This window comes from Hypanus sabinus, chromosome 23 (genome assembly GCF_030144855.1).
Source record: "Hypanus sabinus isolate sHypSab1 chromosome 23, sHypSab1.hap1, whole genome shotgun sequence".
NCBI lineage: Eukaryota > Metazoa > Chordata > Chondrichthyes > Myliobatiformes > Dasyatidae > Hypanus > Hypanus sabinus.
Genome location: NC_082728.1, coordinates 24,916,944 through 24,933,967, shown reverse-complemented (window position 1 = coordinate 24,933,967; position 17,024 = coordinate 24,916,944). Strand labels below are relative to the sequence as shown.

General features: G+C 39.3%; 1 protein-coding gene across 4 annotated transcripts in view; it reads right to left on the bottom strand.

The window, feature by feature from the left end:
* The window catches only part of sdk2b (sidekick cell adhesion molecule 2b), a 943,317-nt gene extending 926,366 nt beyond the window's left edge, over positions 1 to 16,951 (bottom strand). For all 4 annotated transcript variants that reach the window (XM_059948548.1, XM_059948549.1, XM_059948550.1 and 1 more), the window contains exon 1: positions 16,002 to 16,951. In XM_059948548.1, coding sequence (XP_059804531.1) covers positions 16,002 to 16,086 — 85 coding nt within the window. In that variant the 5' untranslated portion in view covers positions 16,087 to 16,951. The remainder of the gene's footprint in view (positions 1 to 16,001) is intronic.
* Positions 16,952 to 17,024: the final 73 nt, after the last annotated feature.

Sequence of the window (17,024 nt, the reverse complement as noted above, 5' to 3'; positions counted from 1 at the left end):
AAAAAGTTTAATACCTAAAACAGGTAGAAGTTGAGGTTCAATACTTAAAAGATTATCACATAAAAAGATCAACAACACAACCTTAAATTTAACTTCTAGAATTTGCATCGATCTCTTGCAAGCTTGACTTCTACTCAACACTCCAGCAGCCCTTCTCCCCACTCATGACATGACCCAATTCTATCTCGCAATATGCTTACTTATACATTTGTATTGACTGCACAGCAAGAAAACAATAAGCCCTGATGAAACTGACTTGCTCAACTCCTCCATTGTCATCCCTACTTTCCAACAATATTAGTCAAGAGTTAATCTCCTGCAGTTACATTCAGCACTGGAGAGCAAGAAGCTGTGTTATTTCCCATAGATAACAATTTCATCCCTCATTCTGGCAAATGACTTGGGTTGAACCCAACTATTTACAACCTAGGTGTTACCGTCATCCTTGAAATGGGCTTATTACCCCAGATCCTGTCCATCACCAATTCCATTTATTTTTGCACATAACGTAACTAATTTCCATCCTTGCTGAATTTCACATTTGTAGAAACAGAGAACAAAACCATCCAGCAGATGTCCAGGACTTAGATTGAGCATTCATCAATTGTTCTCAAGTCAGGAAGATGCAAGACCTGGAGGGGAAACTACAGGTGGCAGCATTCTCAAGCACTACTTCCCTCTTCCTCCTCAGTGGCATGGGTTGCAGGGATGGGAGATGCTACCAAGATCAGTCCAAATAAGTGACTGCAGTACAGTCTAAAGATTATGCTAATTTTATTCTTACTGAGCAAAACCCTGACCATCAGAATTTCCATTCTTAAAAGAAATAGTGAAGTTGCATAGGGACTGTGATACAAAGAGCTACCGTATGGCACAACTTTATGACAGCAAAATAACTTCTGCTAGATTAATGAAACCTTGAACTTACCCCCATAACTTGGCAAATATCAATCTGGCCGACTTGAGTTTTGATGGTCAAGATGATTAATTTTTTTAAAAATACCACTGGCAAGTCTTTGATGAAACTTTCTTTTCCACTAAAATACCATGAAAACAAAATCTCTGCACAGCTCATGACTCAGTTACGGGAAACGCATAATACAACAGTTAGCCTTTAAAATTAATCAAAATCCAATCAAACGGGCTGGGTCATAACATAGGAAGAACAGAATTTTTCTATATAAAGTTAAACATTTGTAACTAATCAAATAAAGGAAATGTCCTCAGTTAGCTTCTCTCCAATATTTCTTGTTCATCATGTTAACTGTTAAAACATTCAGACAATTCTACTTATACCATAAGCAATGCATGGTTTATGTAAATAATTAATAATTAGTACACAAATAATTTAGTATATTACTGAAGGTCCGTCATTGTCAGAGTGGCACAACTAAAATTGATTGCTGCCTGTTATATTTGAGTAGTGAAACACAAAATGCTACTTCAGGTTAAGATCAAAGTTCAAAATAAATTTACTATTCAAGAATCTATTTGTCACTATATACTACCTTGAGATTCATTTTCTTGCAGGCATTCACGGTAGAACAAAATAAATATAGTAGTGTCGATGAAAAACTACACACAAGAAAAGACTGCCAAACAAACAACAATCAACAACAACCACCAAAATACAAAAGAAAAACATTACTGCTCTCACCTTATTCATTAGAGTAAAGGTCAGCAAAGTTGTTTAAAGCAGCGCAAGTCACCAGTATGAGTAAAGTCATAATATCACAATATGCATTTGCCTATTTTGGTTGAGTTCCTCCAGCATTTTGTGTGTATATTCTTGTATAGTACTAAATTGTACTGAAAGTTGATCAACCGAGAGCAAACAATGGTCCAAAACACCAGACAGAAGATTAAAAAAATGTAAATATGGTTCAACTACCAAAAAACCAATTTAAATTTCCTGCTCACAAAATGGAAAAATCTGTGAAAGGTGACACAATATTACTACTGTTAAATGCCAAAGTACAACATACTGCTCCGAAGATAGTTGTTAACTTAGCTTTAATAGCTACAGAAAATGGAGTAATTTGTCCAGCCCATCATTCTAGCTCCTTCTGACAATGATAAATAAAAAGTCTTCCATAGTGGCATGAAATTTTTATAAGCTAAATGAAGATATTCAATCCAGCAGTGAAGGTCATCTCACATACAACGTACTAAAATTTACCCCTGCTCAGGAGTCCTTACAAAAAGAACCGGGTCAAAAAGCTCTGTTCAATGATACATGATCATAGACTATGGCTTCTTCAAGTCTATCATGAGAGTAAAAATGCTTAAATATTTTGTAAGAATCTAATTACAGAACAAAATATTGCAAACAATTATTGTACCTATTTCAATGGAACATAAATTAATGATGCTTCCTACCAATCAGGGAAAAATACCACGAAAACCATAAAGATTAGTAACAGAAATGTGTACATTTGGTAACAAAATGTACAAAATTCCAGAAAATACAGCCAAGGCAATTATTATAATTCTTTTTTCCCATTGCAAGAGCAGGTAGACTTTTGGTCATATTGTGCTATAACTCATGAGTCAAAAGAAGTATGCTCATGGATCTAGAGTACTCCCACAGCCCCCAGTTCTACAAGGCAAAACATATTACAGTAGCAAATACCTGTTCTACAAAATCATTAAGATTAAATAAGACTTCTAAGTTAATGGCTAAGTTTCCTGTTGTTTAATTTTAATCACTGGGTTGCTAAAATTATGCACATCAAGCTGCAGTAGATGTGTGAATTAATGTTTTCAGACTTAATAATTAAATAATTTGATTGAATTTCAACACCAAGCCTCCAGTGAAATTTCTTTCTAAATTTTGCTAACAGAATGGGGTCAGAAATCAAGATAACTTTCGCAAGGTTTACGCTGTTAATAAAAGCACAATCACTGAAAATTCCACTGGTGGCTTGAGAGCTCTCTGATTTAGGAAACTGTCTTGGAACTTCGGTTTAACTCAGAATGATGGAATTAAGATATCATCCCTCTAGTGACAGCATCCAAATATGTTCAAACTGGCTTGACCCAGATTCTTCAAGAACACTAGATCATTGCATAAGACTTGCTTGTAAATCAACCTTTACTGGATAATCTCACTGAATGAGAATGCAAGGACAATGGAAATTTTACATGAGAAGCAATTTGAAATGCAATGTTTTGTGCACATGGACTTTGTACTCCATGTATCTACACTACATTGAAATGGTGATTGTTTGACATGTACAATGGCTACAAAAAATATATACCTTTTCAGGACTCTTATTCCAAAAAGATCACTTGTTTTTATTTTCCCATTCATCATCAAAATCATTTTCATACACCATGGAAACAGGCTCTTCAGCCCACTGAGTCCACGCCATCTATCTATTCACCCATACCAATCCTATTTTTATCTATTTTATTCTCTCCAAATTCCCATCAACTCACCCCTGATTCTACCAACCACCTGCATACTACAGGCGATTTAGAGGCCAATGAACCCACCGACTCACACATCATTGCGACATACAGCTGGAAGATATACACAGTCACAGGGAGAACACGCACATTTTACTGATACAGCACCAGAGAATGAGATTGAACTAGGGTCACCAGACCTATGAAGCTGCAGTTCTGCTAGCTACACCATTGTGATACTTATCCTACATTTTCTGTCTTAATTTTTCATTTTACTTTACTTTCTTCGCTTGTGAGAAGTTTCATATGGTCTGGTCTTAGAATATTGTTAATACTGTCAAAGACCAACCAAACCTTCAGAAATTTTCCTTCAATCATTTCAGAAAAACTTTAACTCTGTTTAGCAGCTTCACTCCATGGCTAAAACCACGAACTACACCATGTACGTTTGTATAACACATGAGCCCATCCTATTATTTGACATGAACTATCAAGAAAACAAGTCTACTGCACTGTTTCAATTCTTTCCTAACACACCCCCAATAACTACAAGAAATGGTTTAAAAAATAAGGTATTTTCTGAAGCAACCATGCATGTGTGAAAATTAGACCATCAACCGCAGCTACTATGTGACATTTCCAATTCTGCAACAAACAAAAACAGGACATGTCTGCAGACAACAGTATCATGTCTAAGAGTAAGATAAACATAGAACAAAGCACAGTATAGGCCCTTTGGCAGATGATGTGTCATCCTTTTAACCTACTCCAAGATCAGTCTAACTTTTCCCTCCTACATAATCCCCTACTTTTTCTATCCTCCACATGTTCTTAAATACCCCTAATGTATCTGCCTCTACAACCACTCCCCTGGCAGGGGGTTCCACGTATCTACCACTTTGAGTAAAGGCTATCTATGTAAAGATGAGCTAAACAGATTCTTTAAAATGAACAAAATAGAGCCTAAAATTAATGTAATGTATTCTAAATGCAAGACAATTGGAAAAAGCTAACAATTCCAAATCAAACTGCCACCAGATCTCCAAGTTCAATGTTCCAAATACTGAAGTCACAGATTTGCAGTCTAGTTTTCTCTGAGTTTTCCCATACACATCATCAGTCCATGGACTCTAGTTCTAGCTCTAGGGCACAAATCATTTCAGCTACCCACCAGTTACTCTGGAGAATCTGCTCACCCAATTATACAAAACACAGCTTCATTTCAGATGAGAGAAAAGGCCAAGAAAAGCATAAAATACTTTACATTTTCTGAATTAAATGAGTTTACTCAATGTTTGAAAGTCTTATTGCTTTTCAATTTGTAACTTCTAAAATGCTTTTTTAAAAATTGATTTTAAATATTTTTGAATGGTTTTCAATGTCAGGGATATTAAAAAGCACTCAACAGCTTTGTCCATAGTCATTTATCAATACTTCCCTGCAGTTCCCTTCAATGAGCTTGAGTGCCATCAAAAAGTGGGTAGGTTTTTCCACCTACCTCAGGTCACAACACCCTGACATCATCCAAGGTCTTTAATACTTAAGGTTGGGATGGCACTTATTGGAGTCATAAATTTGTATAACACAGACACAGACCTTTCAGCGCAACTTATCCATTCAGCCTCTGTTCCTTTCCTATCCATAAACCTGTCCAAATGCCTTTTAATTGTTCTATTTCTGTCTCTAATATCTCTTCAGGCAGCTTGTTCCATATAACCACAATCTTCTATGTGGAAAACCCTGCTCTCATTTAAATTCTCCCCTCTTACTGAAAGCACGAGGGCAGAGTTAAAAGACTCCCTCATCCAAGGGAAGAGTTTCTGACTATCTATCCTATGTATGCCTTTGTAATTTTCTAACACCCCCCCCCCTAAAATCACCATCTCTTGCTCTTATTATGAACTTTTACTCAGAGTTATGAACTCTTCGTCAACAATTTCTCTGTCCATTAACACTCCTGGAGTCCCTGCCATTTATTGAATATGCCCCATCAGTACTTGATATTCAAAACTACATTTAGCCACTTAATCTTCACCGTTTATGAGCTCTTGAGAGAAATACTGGGAGCAGCTTCAAACAACAAATGGACTATTTTCATTGCATAAAAAGCTTTTATCGGTTAATTGAAAAAAACTATGGAGCACCAATGTCACACTTCTCTGCTGTCAAATATTTACATCTATCTCTCATTCTGCTACAAGAGAGCTTGCAAGCTGTGGTCTTAATCTGAGAGCAGATTGCTGTCATGCAATGCTGTGCTCTCTTTCTCACCATTTTTCCCTCAATCTTTCTCAGTGCATCAAGCTTCCTACTGGAGCAGAAGTAATGTACAGGACAAATGGGAAACTGTTCAATTACTGACCCTAACCACTTCCAAATCAAGGTCACTCCAATCTACATCACTAAGCTGTAACACACAAATGATATTTTCGTAATTTATACATGGAGGTCAAGCTCCATGCCATTGTCATCTTATTCACTGAAACATACGAGAGACTGAATTGTAGCAAGTACAGAACAAAGGTGCTCTAATAATTTGTCCCCACTGTACAATCTTCATTCCTCTGCAAGGTTTATGGAAGATCCTGGAAAACACAAACCATTTCCTATTTTTTGGCAAACACTTTTCAATAAAGCCAGATATGGACTAAGAAAGTCACTTTCACCTTCAGTGCATCAGCACTGTTTTTGGTCATCTAGGTAAAAGAATATTTATAGATCAAGACCTCAGTGACCCTGTGGAAATGGAGTAGAAGTAAGTCATCTTCAACAACAACTGCTTGATCCTTAACACTATGGTTCTATTAAATAAAATTGCTCCATGTTCTTCAGAGGGAAAATGTGTCATCATACAGTAATGGAAGTGGAACTGAGATGAAGGAGTTGGGAATTCAGCAGGCTATTTATTAGCAAAGATTGACAATAAGATAAAGAAACCATAATATAGTTTTCATGACTCAAAAGAAACTGCAGATGCTTCAATCTGCGAAAAATAACAACACTTCTGGAGGATCTAAGTGGGTCAGGTAGCACCTGTGGAGGCAGAAGGATGGTCATGACTTTTGCCTGGACAGATGCAGCCTGATCCACTGAGCTCCTCAAGTTGTTTGTTTTTCATTTTGCCAGATCACAGCATCTGCAGTCTCTTATGTCTCTAGCATACAGCTGTCATTTTTACCTTCCACAGTGCTGATCCTTCCTTGCACTTTCTTTACACAAATCCCATTTGCCTTTTACGGCATCCCCCTCCTTCTTGCAGTCTTTGCCCGAGCTTCCAATAACAATATACTATTTGCCTCTTGTTTCCGGGTTCAAGCGCTATCTACTCTCCAGCCACTTCAATAAGCTCTAACTATGCTGGTCTTTATTTTCCTATGATGTCTAATTGACTTCTGCTTTCTTCCATTTGCCTTTATCTTGCTGTCTTTCATCTCCAGTGCTGCACATTTCCCAGAGTCTGAGTCTACTCACATTCCCACCAAGGAAGTGCACCACCCCTAGACAATGCCTACTTAGTATGGTAGACAAAACAATAAACTGTTATATTGTGGTTACACTACCATAGATATCAAACAGTCAAATATAAAAGGCTGTTCCACACTATTTAACTTAGTACGGACTGTGTAAATAAGTCATTTAAAATTATTTTCTTTCTTCTAGGTTCTAAATTCCATAATTTAGTGTTTCTTTTGGGACAACTTCACTAACTGGCTTATAAATAATAAATATCATTTATTAAAAAACTGCATTATCAGTTTCTATTTGTTTACTGCTGCCCAATAAATTTACATTTGGGTGAATTCCCCACATTCATCCTCCTAAAGAACTATCAATTATATAGACACAATAACCAAATTCACTTTATTATCAAATTCATTTTAAATCTGAGATATTTCTTCATGAATTCATTTGAAATAGGATAGCTACATTTCCCGAATATCTTCCCTCACCCCATCCTCACCGTCTACCACCCCATGAGCCTCCGCATCATGACTTCCGCCATCTTCAACAGAGCCCTACCACCAAACACATCTTTACCTTCCCCCACTCTTTTCCACAAGGATCACTCACTTCCACGATTCCCTTGCTCATTCATTCTTCCTCATTAATCTCCCTCCTGTCACTTATTCCAGCAAGTGGATGGAATGCTACACCTACCCATTCACCACCTCCTTCACTTCCATTCATCTCTGCAAACAGTTCTTCCAGGTGAGGAAAGACTTCACCTGCAAACCTATGGGGTCATCTAGTTTATCTGTTGTTTTCGATGCAGCCTCCTCTACATTGGTGAGATCTTACGTACAACGGGTGACTGCTTTGTGGAGTTCCTTTGCTCCATGCTCAAAATGCAGTGTCTCCCAGCAGTCAACCATTTTAATTCCAATACTCATTCCCATTCCCACATGTTGGTCCTTGAGCACCTCTACTGTCAAGATAAAGCCACTGTCATGTTGAAGGTGTAACAACTTATATTGCACTTAGGTAGCCTCTAGCCTGATGTCACAAACATCGAGTTCTCCATTAATTTTCCCCCTCCCCTTCTTCAATTCCCCACTCTGGCCCCCTCTTACCTTCTCCTTACCTGCCTGTCATCTCCCCGGGTGCCCCACCTCCTCCATCACTTTCTCCCATTGTCCACTCTCCTCTCCTATCAGATTTCTTCTTCTCCAGTCCTTTCCCTTTTCCACTTATCATCAGCCAGCTTCTTACTTCTTCCCCTCTCCCCACCTTCTCATTCTGACTTCTTCCCCCTTCATTTCCAGTATTGATGAAAGGTCTTGGCCAAAACATTGACTGTTCATTCATTTCCATAGGTATTGCGTGATCTGATCTGCAGAATCTCTTGTATTTATGATCAACTATGTCATCTTTATGTTTTCCAAGTACTCCAGAGAAAACCTCTCCTTGTTACCTCAACACACAGACCTTTTAGTGTTTATTTTATGTTTCTATATTTTCTTCAGAAGCATCACTTAGGTGAAAACAAGCACATTAATAGTTGCAAAGCAAAGCTAGAGATTCCTCAAGAGATCTATCAAAACAAACAAGATCACACAAAATAAATGCACCACAGGTACAACAGGGAGGTAGACTGTGGAGCATACTGCAGACTTCCACAGAAAATGGAAGACTGAATACAACAGAAAATACAACAAATACTAATGATACTTTTTGCATTGTTTTTGTTAATGTTGTGCCAGCCAGTTGCTTTTGAAGTTGAATATACTATTAATTATTGAATTGATAAGAACAAATGTTTATATTAAGTCCAGAGACTTGCATCCCAAACTGCATATTGTTACCAAATAAGATTTTAAATAATCTGCTTGATTAACTTAATGTCTTAAAGTTCATGCTCCAATTTACATTCAATGTCTTCCCCCAAGTCCAATAGTTATAGCAAAGAAATCGTTACTGAGATTATATTAGTTTAAATCTTATTATAGCAAATAGTGAAACTGTAATTCAACTGGTTTCCTGATGTCCTTTAGGGAAAGAAGTTGCTTCCTCTACTCAACATGACTCTAGATTCAAATTACATGAATGACTTTTCATGTCCTTAAGGCAACAATGAAGGTTAGGCAATACATTCTATCTCACCACTTACTCCTTGATCCCAAGAACACAATTATAGAAAATTGCAGTTCACCTCCATAAAAGGGATACATTTATGTCAGACATTTATATACATCAACAAGTTGCTCATATAATTAATCTTGACTTAAAACTAAAACTACGACAAGTGGTTTTACTGTGCAATGTAAACTAGTGGCATTGCAAGCTTACTTTTCTGTTGGCATCAAATATTAATGTTAAATCTGTTTAACAATTCCAAAAATGTTTTCTTGGAACCTGTCATATGGATGTCTTTTTAAATGCTCTTGAGAGTGTTCTATCAGTACTTGATAGAGTATATATTACCATAAGGTTCATTTTCTTGCAGGCATTCACTGTAGAAAAAATGCAAGTGAGGAACTACACACAAAACAACCAATGTGTAAAAGACACACTGTACAAATAGTAATAGAAAAAATAAATAACACTGAGAACATGTGTTGTAAAATCTTTGAAAGTGTTGAGGTGAGTGAAGTTATCCATGCTGGTTCATGAGCCTGATGGTTGAAGCATAGCAATTGTTCCAGAAACTAGTGGTGTTGGACCCAAAGCTCCTGTACTTCCTTCCCAATGGGAGCAGCAAGAAGAGAGTATGGATGGTAGGGATCCTTGATGATGGATGCTACTAGCTTGTAGAAGAGCTCCTTGTAGATGTGCTCAATGATGAGAAGAGTTTTGCCTATAATGGACTGGGCTATATCCACCAGTTATTGAAGGCTTTCCTTTTCTTGGGCAATGATGTTTCCATACCCAGCCATGATGTAAGCAGTCAGGATACTCTCCACTGTGCATCTATAGAAGATTGTCAAATTTTTAGACAACATGCTGAATCTGTGCAAACTTCTAAGAAATTAGAGGCACTGTTGTGGCTTCTTTGTATTGGCACTTACATGCTGGTCTCATGCCAGATCCTCTGATCTGATAACAGCAAGGAATTTAAGATTGCTGACCCTCTCCATTCCAATCCCCTAATGGGGATTGGCTCATTGACCTCCAGTTTCCTACTCTTGCAGTCAGTAACCAGCACTTTAGTTTTGCTGATATTGAGTGAGAGGTTGTTGCTGTGGTACCTTTCAACCAGATTTTCAATCTACCTCCTATACGCTGATTCATCAGCACCTTTGATCTTTGGAAGAAAAAATCAGTCCTCTCCAATTTCTTCCTGCCAGGACAGACATCAATAAGATCAGGAAGCAACACAGCTCTATTGTTTCCTAGAATTAATCTCAGGTAGCAAAGATCTAGATTAAAGTCAGGTAGAGAGAACATGGAGGCATAATGAATACCCTTCCTCATTTTCCCTTCCCAACACCACTATCCCTAACCCATCCCCTCATAAACTGAAGTTCCCGCAGCTGGCTTCCATTCTTCAAGCACCCCATTACAATGACAGATGATCTATCAGGCCTGCCTGTCACTCAGTTATGGGTCTGATCCCTACTTACCATACTATCTATGTGCACATTTTCTATGCAACAAGGTGCATTTCTCCCAGCAAGTGCATTCCTCACACATAAACAGAAAAAATAAACCATACAGGTTGGCAGATTAATTGGCCACTTTAAGTTGTCCCTCAGAAATTTTGTCAAAGACTTTTGCACAGGAGTAAATAAAACATAAGAGACAATTTAATTTAAATAGACAATCAGTGCAGACACAAGAGGCTGTAGATGCAGTAGCCTGGGGCAAAAAAAAAGAGCCAACTGCTGGAAGAAATCAGAGGGTTTAACATGATCTAAGGGTGGAATGGGGGCGGGGGCTGTACAGTCTTGAGTTGAAATGTTAATCTTTTCCATCCACACATGGTGAGTTCCTCCAGCAGTGTCTCTTGCAACACATCATTGTCTTGTACGACACTGCTTAAACCTCCTCCCAAACCTTTTTCATCATACTCTTTCAGTATAACATTACATTCTTTGCTTTATCAAGTACTAACCCAGTGGTAGAATCCAAGGGATTGGGAATGTGGGGTGAATGGATAATAGAGAAATTTAGTGACAGAGTGCAATTGCTCCACAAGAAAGCATGAATTAGATGGGCCGAAGTGGCTTTCTTCTCCAGTATAAGGAAATATGGAAAAAGTCCCAGCAACTGTTCTGTTCAGTGCCTGATCATTAGAGATGCAATCCTTCCTGGGCAGCTATATTTATCAAATATAGATATCTCTCTGTCCTCCAACTTATTTACTCTTTTACATTCTAGGGAATAGTTTCCTTGTTATTCTTAGAAAAGTATTCCACCATGAAATTAGTTTTCTAATTGTACGGCTGAACTTTTCTTCTATACTTGTGCTGGAACACAAGGGAGGTGATCTTCAATTCCAGGATATTTATGAACTTTCCGGCAAGATTATCAACCATACAAACAGAGGATTTCAAAGCACTGCAAAAACCTGGAAGAAGGCTATCTGCCTACTTGCCCTCAAGTAACAAGGGCATTGACTAAAATAGGACTGAAAAAAGAAATAGAAAAACTAAGAGCTGTTGTCTCCTACGCAATTCGGTGCCTTGGCAATTTTGCAGAGTATTGAAAGTGTTACCAGAAATTCATCCTTACTAATTTTATTTACTTAAAAGCCCCCAGGGTAATAAACTGCATAGCATTCTTTTTCTGACCAATACTTTATGACAAACTTTATGTCTTCAAAGATAGACACTATAAAATACTGCCAGATTGAAGAAGCTGGAGGTTCCATCTGATTTTTTTTTTGATTTGTAAAGAAATGTTTCACCAGCAGAGCTATACAGCACTCACAGGGCATTCATTTTGACATACATTCTTCCCTAAATTGTGCCTGTCATCACATCAGAGCTATACACATCCTCAGGCACTTTGTAATTGGAAGATCAGAGATGAAAAATTGAGATAGACATCAGTGCTAAAATGTGGAAAAGTTAAGAAATATAAAATGAAGGGCATTCTCTCCGCAAAAAAAGGATACCTTGCAGGGTGTGAAAATTAATAGATAGTCATATTGGATTCTTTTGCAACACAACCAAATACAAGGAATGGCTATTCCAATCCTGAAAACATAAACAATTCAACCATATAATTCTGGTTACATGATGTGTTTGACATACCATTTTCTTCCACTTAGTTTGTAAAAAAAAAATCCCTACCATTCGCTTTTGAAACTTTCAGTCCTGATGTCTCAGTTTCTCTTTCCACAGGTGCTGCCTGACTGGCTGAGCATTACCAACATAGTATTTTCCTGATTTCTATCTTCTGCAGATTAAAAAAATCCTTGTGGTCTAAATTTATTTTGACCACTGCAGATGATACATACATTGTTCAAATGATCGTAAACTAAAATTGTTTACCCTAAACAAAATCAAGTAGGCATCTTGCAAAGTGCAGGGATATTTACTGAAAGTGTGTATTTCTAAACATCAACTGAAAATATAGCTGCCTTGGTTTATCAAACTTTCTATTTAAACTCTTTCTCAGTTCCTTGGTATCCAAACTTATGCTTATGTTTAACCATGGAAAGTATGATGGCTATTCACAAGAGTCAGTGCTTTAGAAGTAGGGAGAATAAGAATATTGTAATGCAGTAAATGATAAAGTAACTCCAAATCTAATCTTTAGAGCACAAAATTACTGATTAATCTTTTCCACATTTGGATATAAGCAGTCTAAATCAAGGGTTCCCAACCAGGGGTCCTTGGACCCATTGGTTAATGGTAGGGGTCCATGGCATAAAGAAGGTGAGAACTCCTTGTCTGAAGGGATGATACTTTTACACAGAAATACTTACTTCATTGCAGCCATCTTTCCTCAATAAATGTCTAAAAATGAAAGAGCCCAGCAGCTTCTCTACAACTTCCAACCCAGCTTTCAGTTGTTCATTAAACAGAACCATCTCTTGAAGTATATAGCCATTGTTTATGTTTTTCATGGGAAAAACCCACTTTACTGGGGCATTCCAAAATGAAGAAACCCTAATGTCAAAAAGTAAACACACAGTAAACAAATCTACAATTGGACATCTCCAAAAGCATTAAAAATGAACATATTATTTAAATGTAGTTAATATTTAAACAAACTTTACTTCATCTTCATCTATTTATCAGGAAGATGACACAATTAGTTGCAGTTAGCATACATCTTATTTGAAGAGCGATGAATCGTCCATGCAGGTATGCTTCAGAATATCAAACATAACTCTAAGTGGAAATATGTTGCTTTCTATACTCTTGATAAATGTTAAGACAACTGAAGAGTAGATATTACTTTAGAATTTTTGATGTGTTTATGGGATACCTATTCCTAGTCATAAAACATGGAAATGGGCCTTTGACTCTACTCATGCATTGTGATTTTGGTGCCCACAAAGCTAGTCCCATTTGTCCACATTCCTCTAGTCTAAACCTTTCCAATCCATGTACCTATCCAAGGCCTTTTGAATGCTGTTGTTGTATCTGCCTCATTCACTTTCACTCATAGCTTATTCCACGTGACCACGAACCTGTCTGACGAAGTTGCCTCTAAGATCCCTTTTAAATATTTCACTTCTCACCTTAAACCTCTGGCCAAGTTTTTTTTGTTTCCCTTCCCTAGTAAAAATATTCTGTATGTACGCCATAAATTTATACACCTCTCATTCTCCTGCATTCCACGCAAAGGTCCTAGCCTGTGCTATCTCTCCCTGCAACTCAGATCTTTGAGTCCTGGCAACATCCATGTAAATCCTTCCTCCTCTCTTTCCAGTTTAATAATGTCTTTTGTATAACAGGGCTTGTAAATCCTTCCTCCTCTCTTTCCAGTTTAATAATGTCTTTTGTATAAAGGGTGACCAAAATTACATAAAACTGTAAACTCATCAAAGGGTGCAATCTATGACATTAAATGTCATGTAATCTGATGGTTATCTATCTGGAAGAGTTCTCTGAAGTGACATTTTGTGTCAGTGACCTGTTAAATTAATCAGAATTAGTCCCTGTAAGTCAACTGAACTGGAGAATCAAAACCGAAGTGGACAAAAGAACAATAACTCTCACAACTGCTTTTAAAACTTTCTAGAGCAGAAACATTCAATTTAGATATTTCATGGCAATCTGCCATCTGAAGGTAATAGATTGTGTCAAACAAGGGAATTGCAAAAGAATATGTTGTTGTGCTACTGAAGAAACATGTCCCAAGAGACCCAAGATTGCGATGCCGAATTCCCTGGGCTATGCCGTCTGCAACTATGGTGATCTAAAACGGTCTTTAAAGAACATTGATGAGCCTCGCGCCTCTTCTCCGTTAGTTGCTGTACCCGCATCCCCGGTACAACGTTATAGAAAGCACTTTAGAGACTGTCTTCCCACGAGCTCCGTTTCACATTCTCACCCAAGTTTACTCCTGCACACCTGTTAGTTCAAAACACCCATCACTGAAAGAGTCTTAAATTATAGTTCTTTTATTAAAGCATTGCGCTGCAAACTTATTAAGACATTTATCGGTTTCTTAAAGAAAGCGTTGTTGCCACATTGTGGAGTCTTTGAGTAGCTGCTGTTCTCGAGCTTGCCTGTTTTACTTGCTGGCAAGGAAAAGTTTGCAATGCAGCATATTATATCAATAGCTGTGCCCCTTCAACGTTAGCTTTTCCGCGCCCGATTGCTTTAAAATAAGATTCCGTCCGACAATCATGTCATGGCATCCAAATTACATCACTGCATAGTCTTCAGCATCGAAAACGTCTTTTTTTCGTATCTTCCCAGTCCTGAACTGAATGCCAAGTCTCATATCAGTTATTTCCTATATGACTAATTAAGTGTGGATTTATTTAGACCAGTAATCGCATTCGTGGAAGCCCGCTGTTAAACACTTATTATCAATTCATATCCAGTACCGTGTGTAAACAAACAATTCAAATCGTGATTGGCATCATCAGAGAGACTGACGCAGCCTGAATCCACTAACAACGGCACATGAAAGCTCTCTACCGAAAGCATTGGCAAAGTGGCTCCCAAAATGTCCACCCTCTAAAACGGAATACCGAGAAAATCTCCCGATTCCTTTCTGCGTTCTGCTTTAACAAGTCCCATTCAATTTTCGAAAGCGCTACGCATGAATTTTGTAACCAAAGATTACAAACCATGCAAGTGTCCGGGGTCAGTTACTTTGCTGATGGAAATCGCTGATTTGCAGCATTAAACTGCAAAGAGTCGGTCAGTTCGGCGCTTTTTCACCAAAGCACATGAAAGGCGAGGGGCGTCAAGTTCGAACCGTGGGAGAAGCGAGAATGAAAGTGCCCATTATTTGCTGAGCAAATAAACATCCGTTACATTCGGCTTCAGGGGCACAAGATTCTGGTCTTACTAGTTAATTGATCTGCTCTAGTTGGGGTCATTATGTTTAAAAGATGAGAGAGATCGATACAATATAAAAAACCCGAAAGGAACTGTCACCTCTACGCACTTTACACACAATTGACAGCAATTCAGTTACTTTAATTCTCCTCAATCCCATCTCTCCCGTTCAGTCCCAAAACCACTCAATGGGTTTGTCATTTCTCGATTTCTCATTTCACACCTACTGCCCCTCCCCACCCCTCACATTTCACTGCCCCCTCTAATTTTGCTTGTTAAGTTTCTGTTTAGTTTCTACTCTTTGACATCTGCCAACATTCTCAGATAAATTCGGAGCATATATTTAAACCCTGACTTTGTTCATAGTATTTTTTCACTTTCCTTCATTGCCCGGTTTTGACAACACGCGTCCACATTGGCACCGTGTACAGAATATAGTTCTTTTTCACCAGGAATCCCTCATCTTACGTCTTCTTACTATTTCCCCCACTCCCCCTAAAATCGACAAAACTGTTCACTACATTGAGGTGAACAGAGTTGCACTGGATTGAAATGTACAAGAAAAAGCATTAAAAAAAAACCAGAGGCGTTATATTTTCAATCTGTAAGCCGGGCTCCCTAGCTCGGCCCTGCCCGCATCTTCGGGCGATGCTGCCGCCCTCCCGGGCTCTCTCCTACCTTGTGCCCGCGATGCAGCGCTGAACATAAGTAAAAGAGCCAGCAAAAGGCATCCTTCCAGCGCAGACTTCCTCGCCATGGTCATTCCGCAGTTTAGAATCCTTCTCGCCCCGAAGCTAGATTCCCTGCAAGTTCCTTCGGAAGCGGAGAGTTCTTGTTCAGACCAGAATCCGTCGAAGGTTGGACGAGGAGGTCTGAGAGCTACTGATACATTAATGGACTCTCGCTGCCGAGCGCCGGACTGAAACGCAAGTTAGGGGGAGGAACCCCCCTCAACAGAGAGCAGAACTTGAATCTCCGACTGTCCTCGAATAACGTCAAACTTGCTCAAACTTCCAGCCGTATACACTCTCCGGATTTCAGTTCCCAAACTTCCATCCCCTTCTTTCATTCATTGTGTTTGCGGGATTAGGAGGCAGATTCGCAGTTGCCTCGGATTCTAGGTTTTCTTTTAACGTTTGCCATTTACTTTTTTTTGAAAACGAGTGAAGGATGACTGTGCCTACGGGCAGTGCAGCAAATGAACTAATCTGTCCCGCTGCAAAATAACTGGGAGTAAAATGCAGCTCGCCCAGACTTCCCTGGGATTGGCGGGGGGGAATCAAAAGTTTTTGCGGGTTGCCTAGCTGACTTCCCCTAGGGGGAGGGGGAGCGGCTTCTCCCCCCGGCCGCCTCCTTAAGAGTCTTGCTGCCACTTGTGTGAAGAGGCGCGATGATCTGCCGCGGCTGCTGGCCGCTGTCGCCGCCTGCCTCGCTCGATCCTCGCTCCGCTTTCGCCCGCCGGCCGGCCGGCCGGCTCTCGCTCACAGGGCTGGCGGGGAGGGGAAGACGGTGCAGCCCAAGCCCGGCTCGTCAGCCCGACAGACAAGGAGTTCCGCGCTGGAAGCGCAGGACGTTGGAGAGAGAGAGCGAGCGAGAGAGACCATCCGCGCGCGCGCCCACGCGCGGGACCCGGGCGGGCGGGGAGGGAGGGCCAAGGCGCGTGCGCGCGGCCACAGGTGGCGAAGGTGTGGGGAAGGGCGC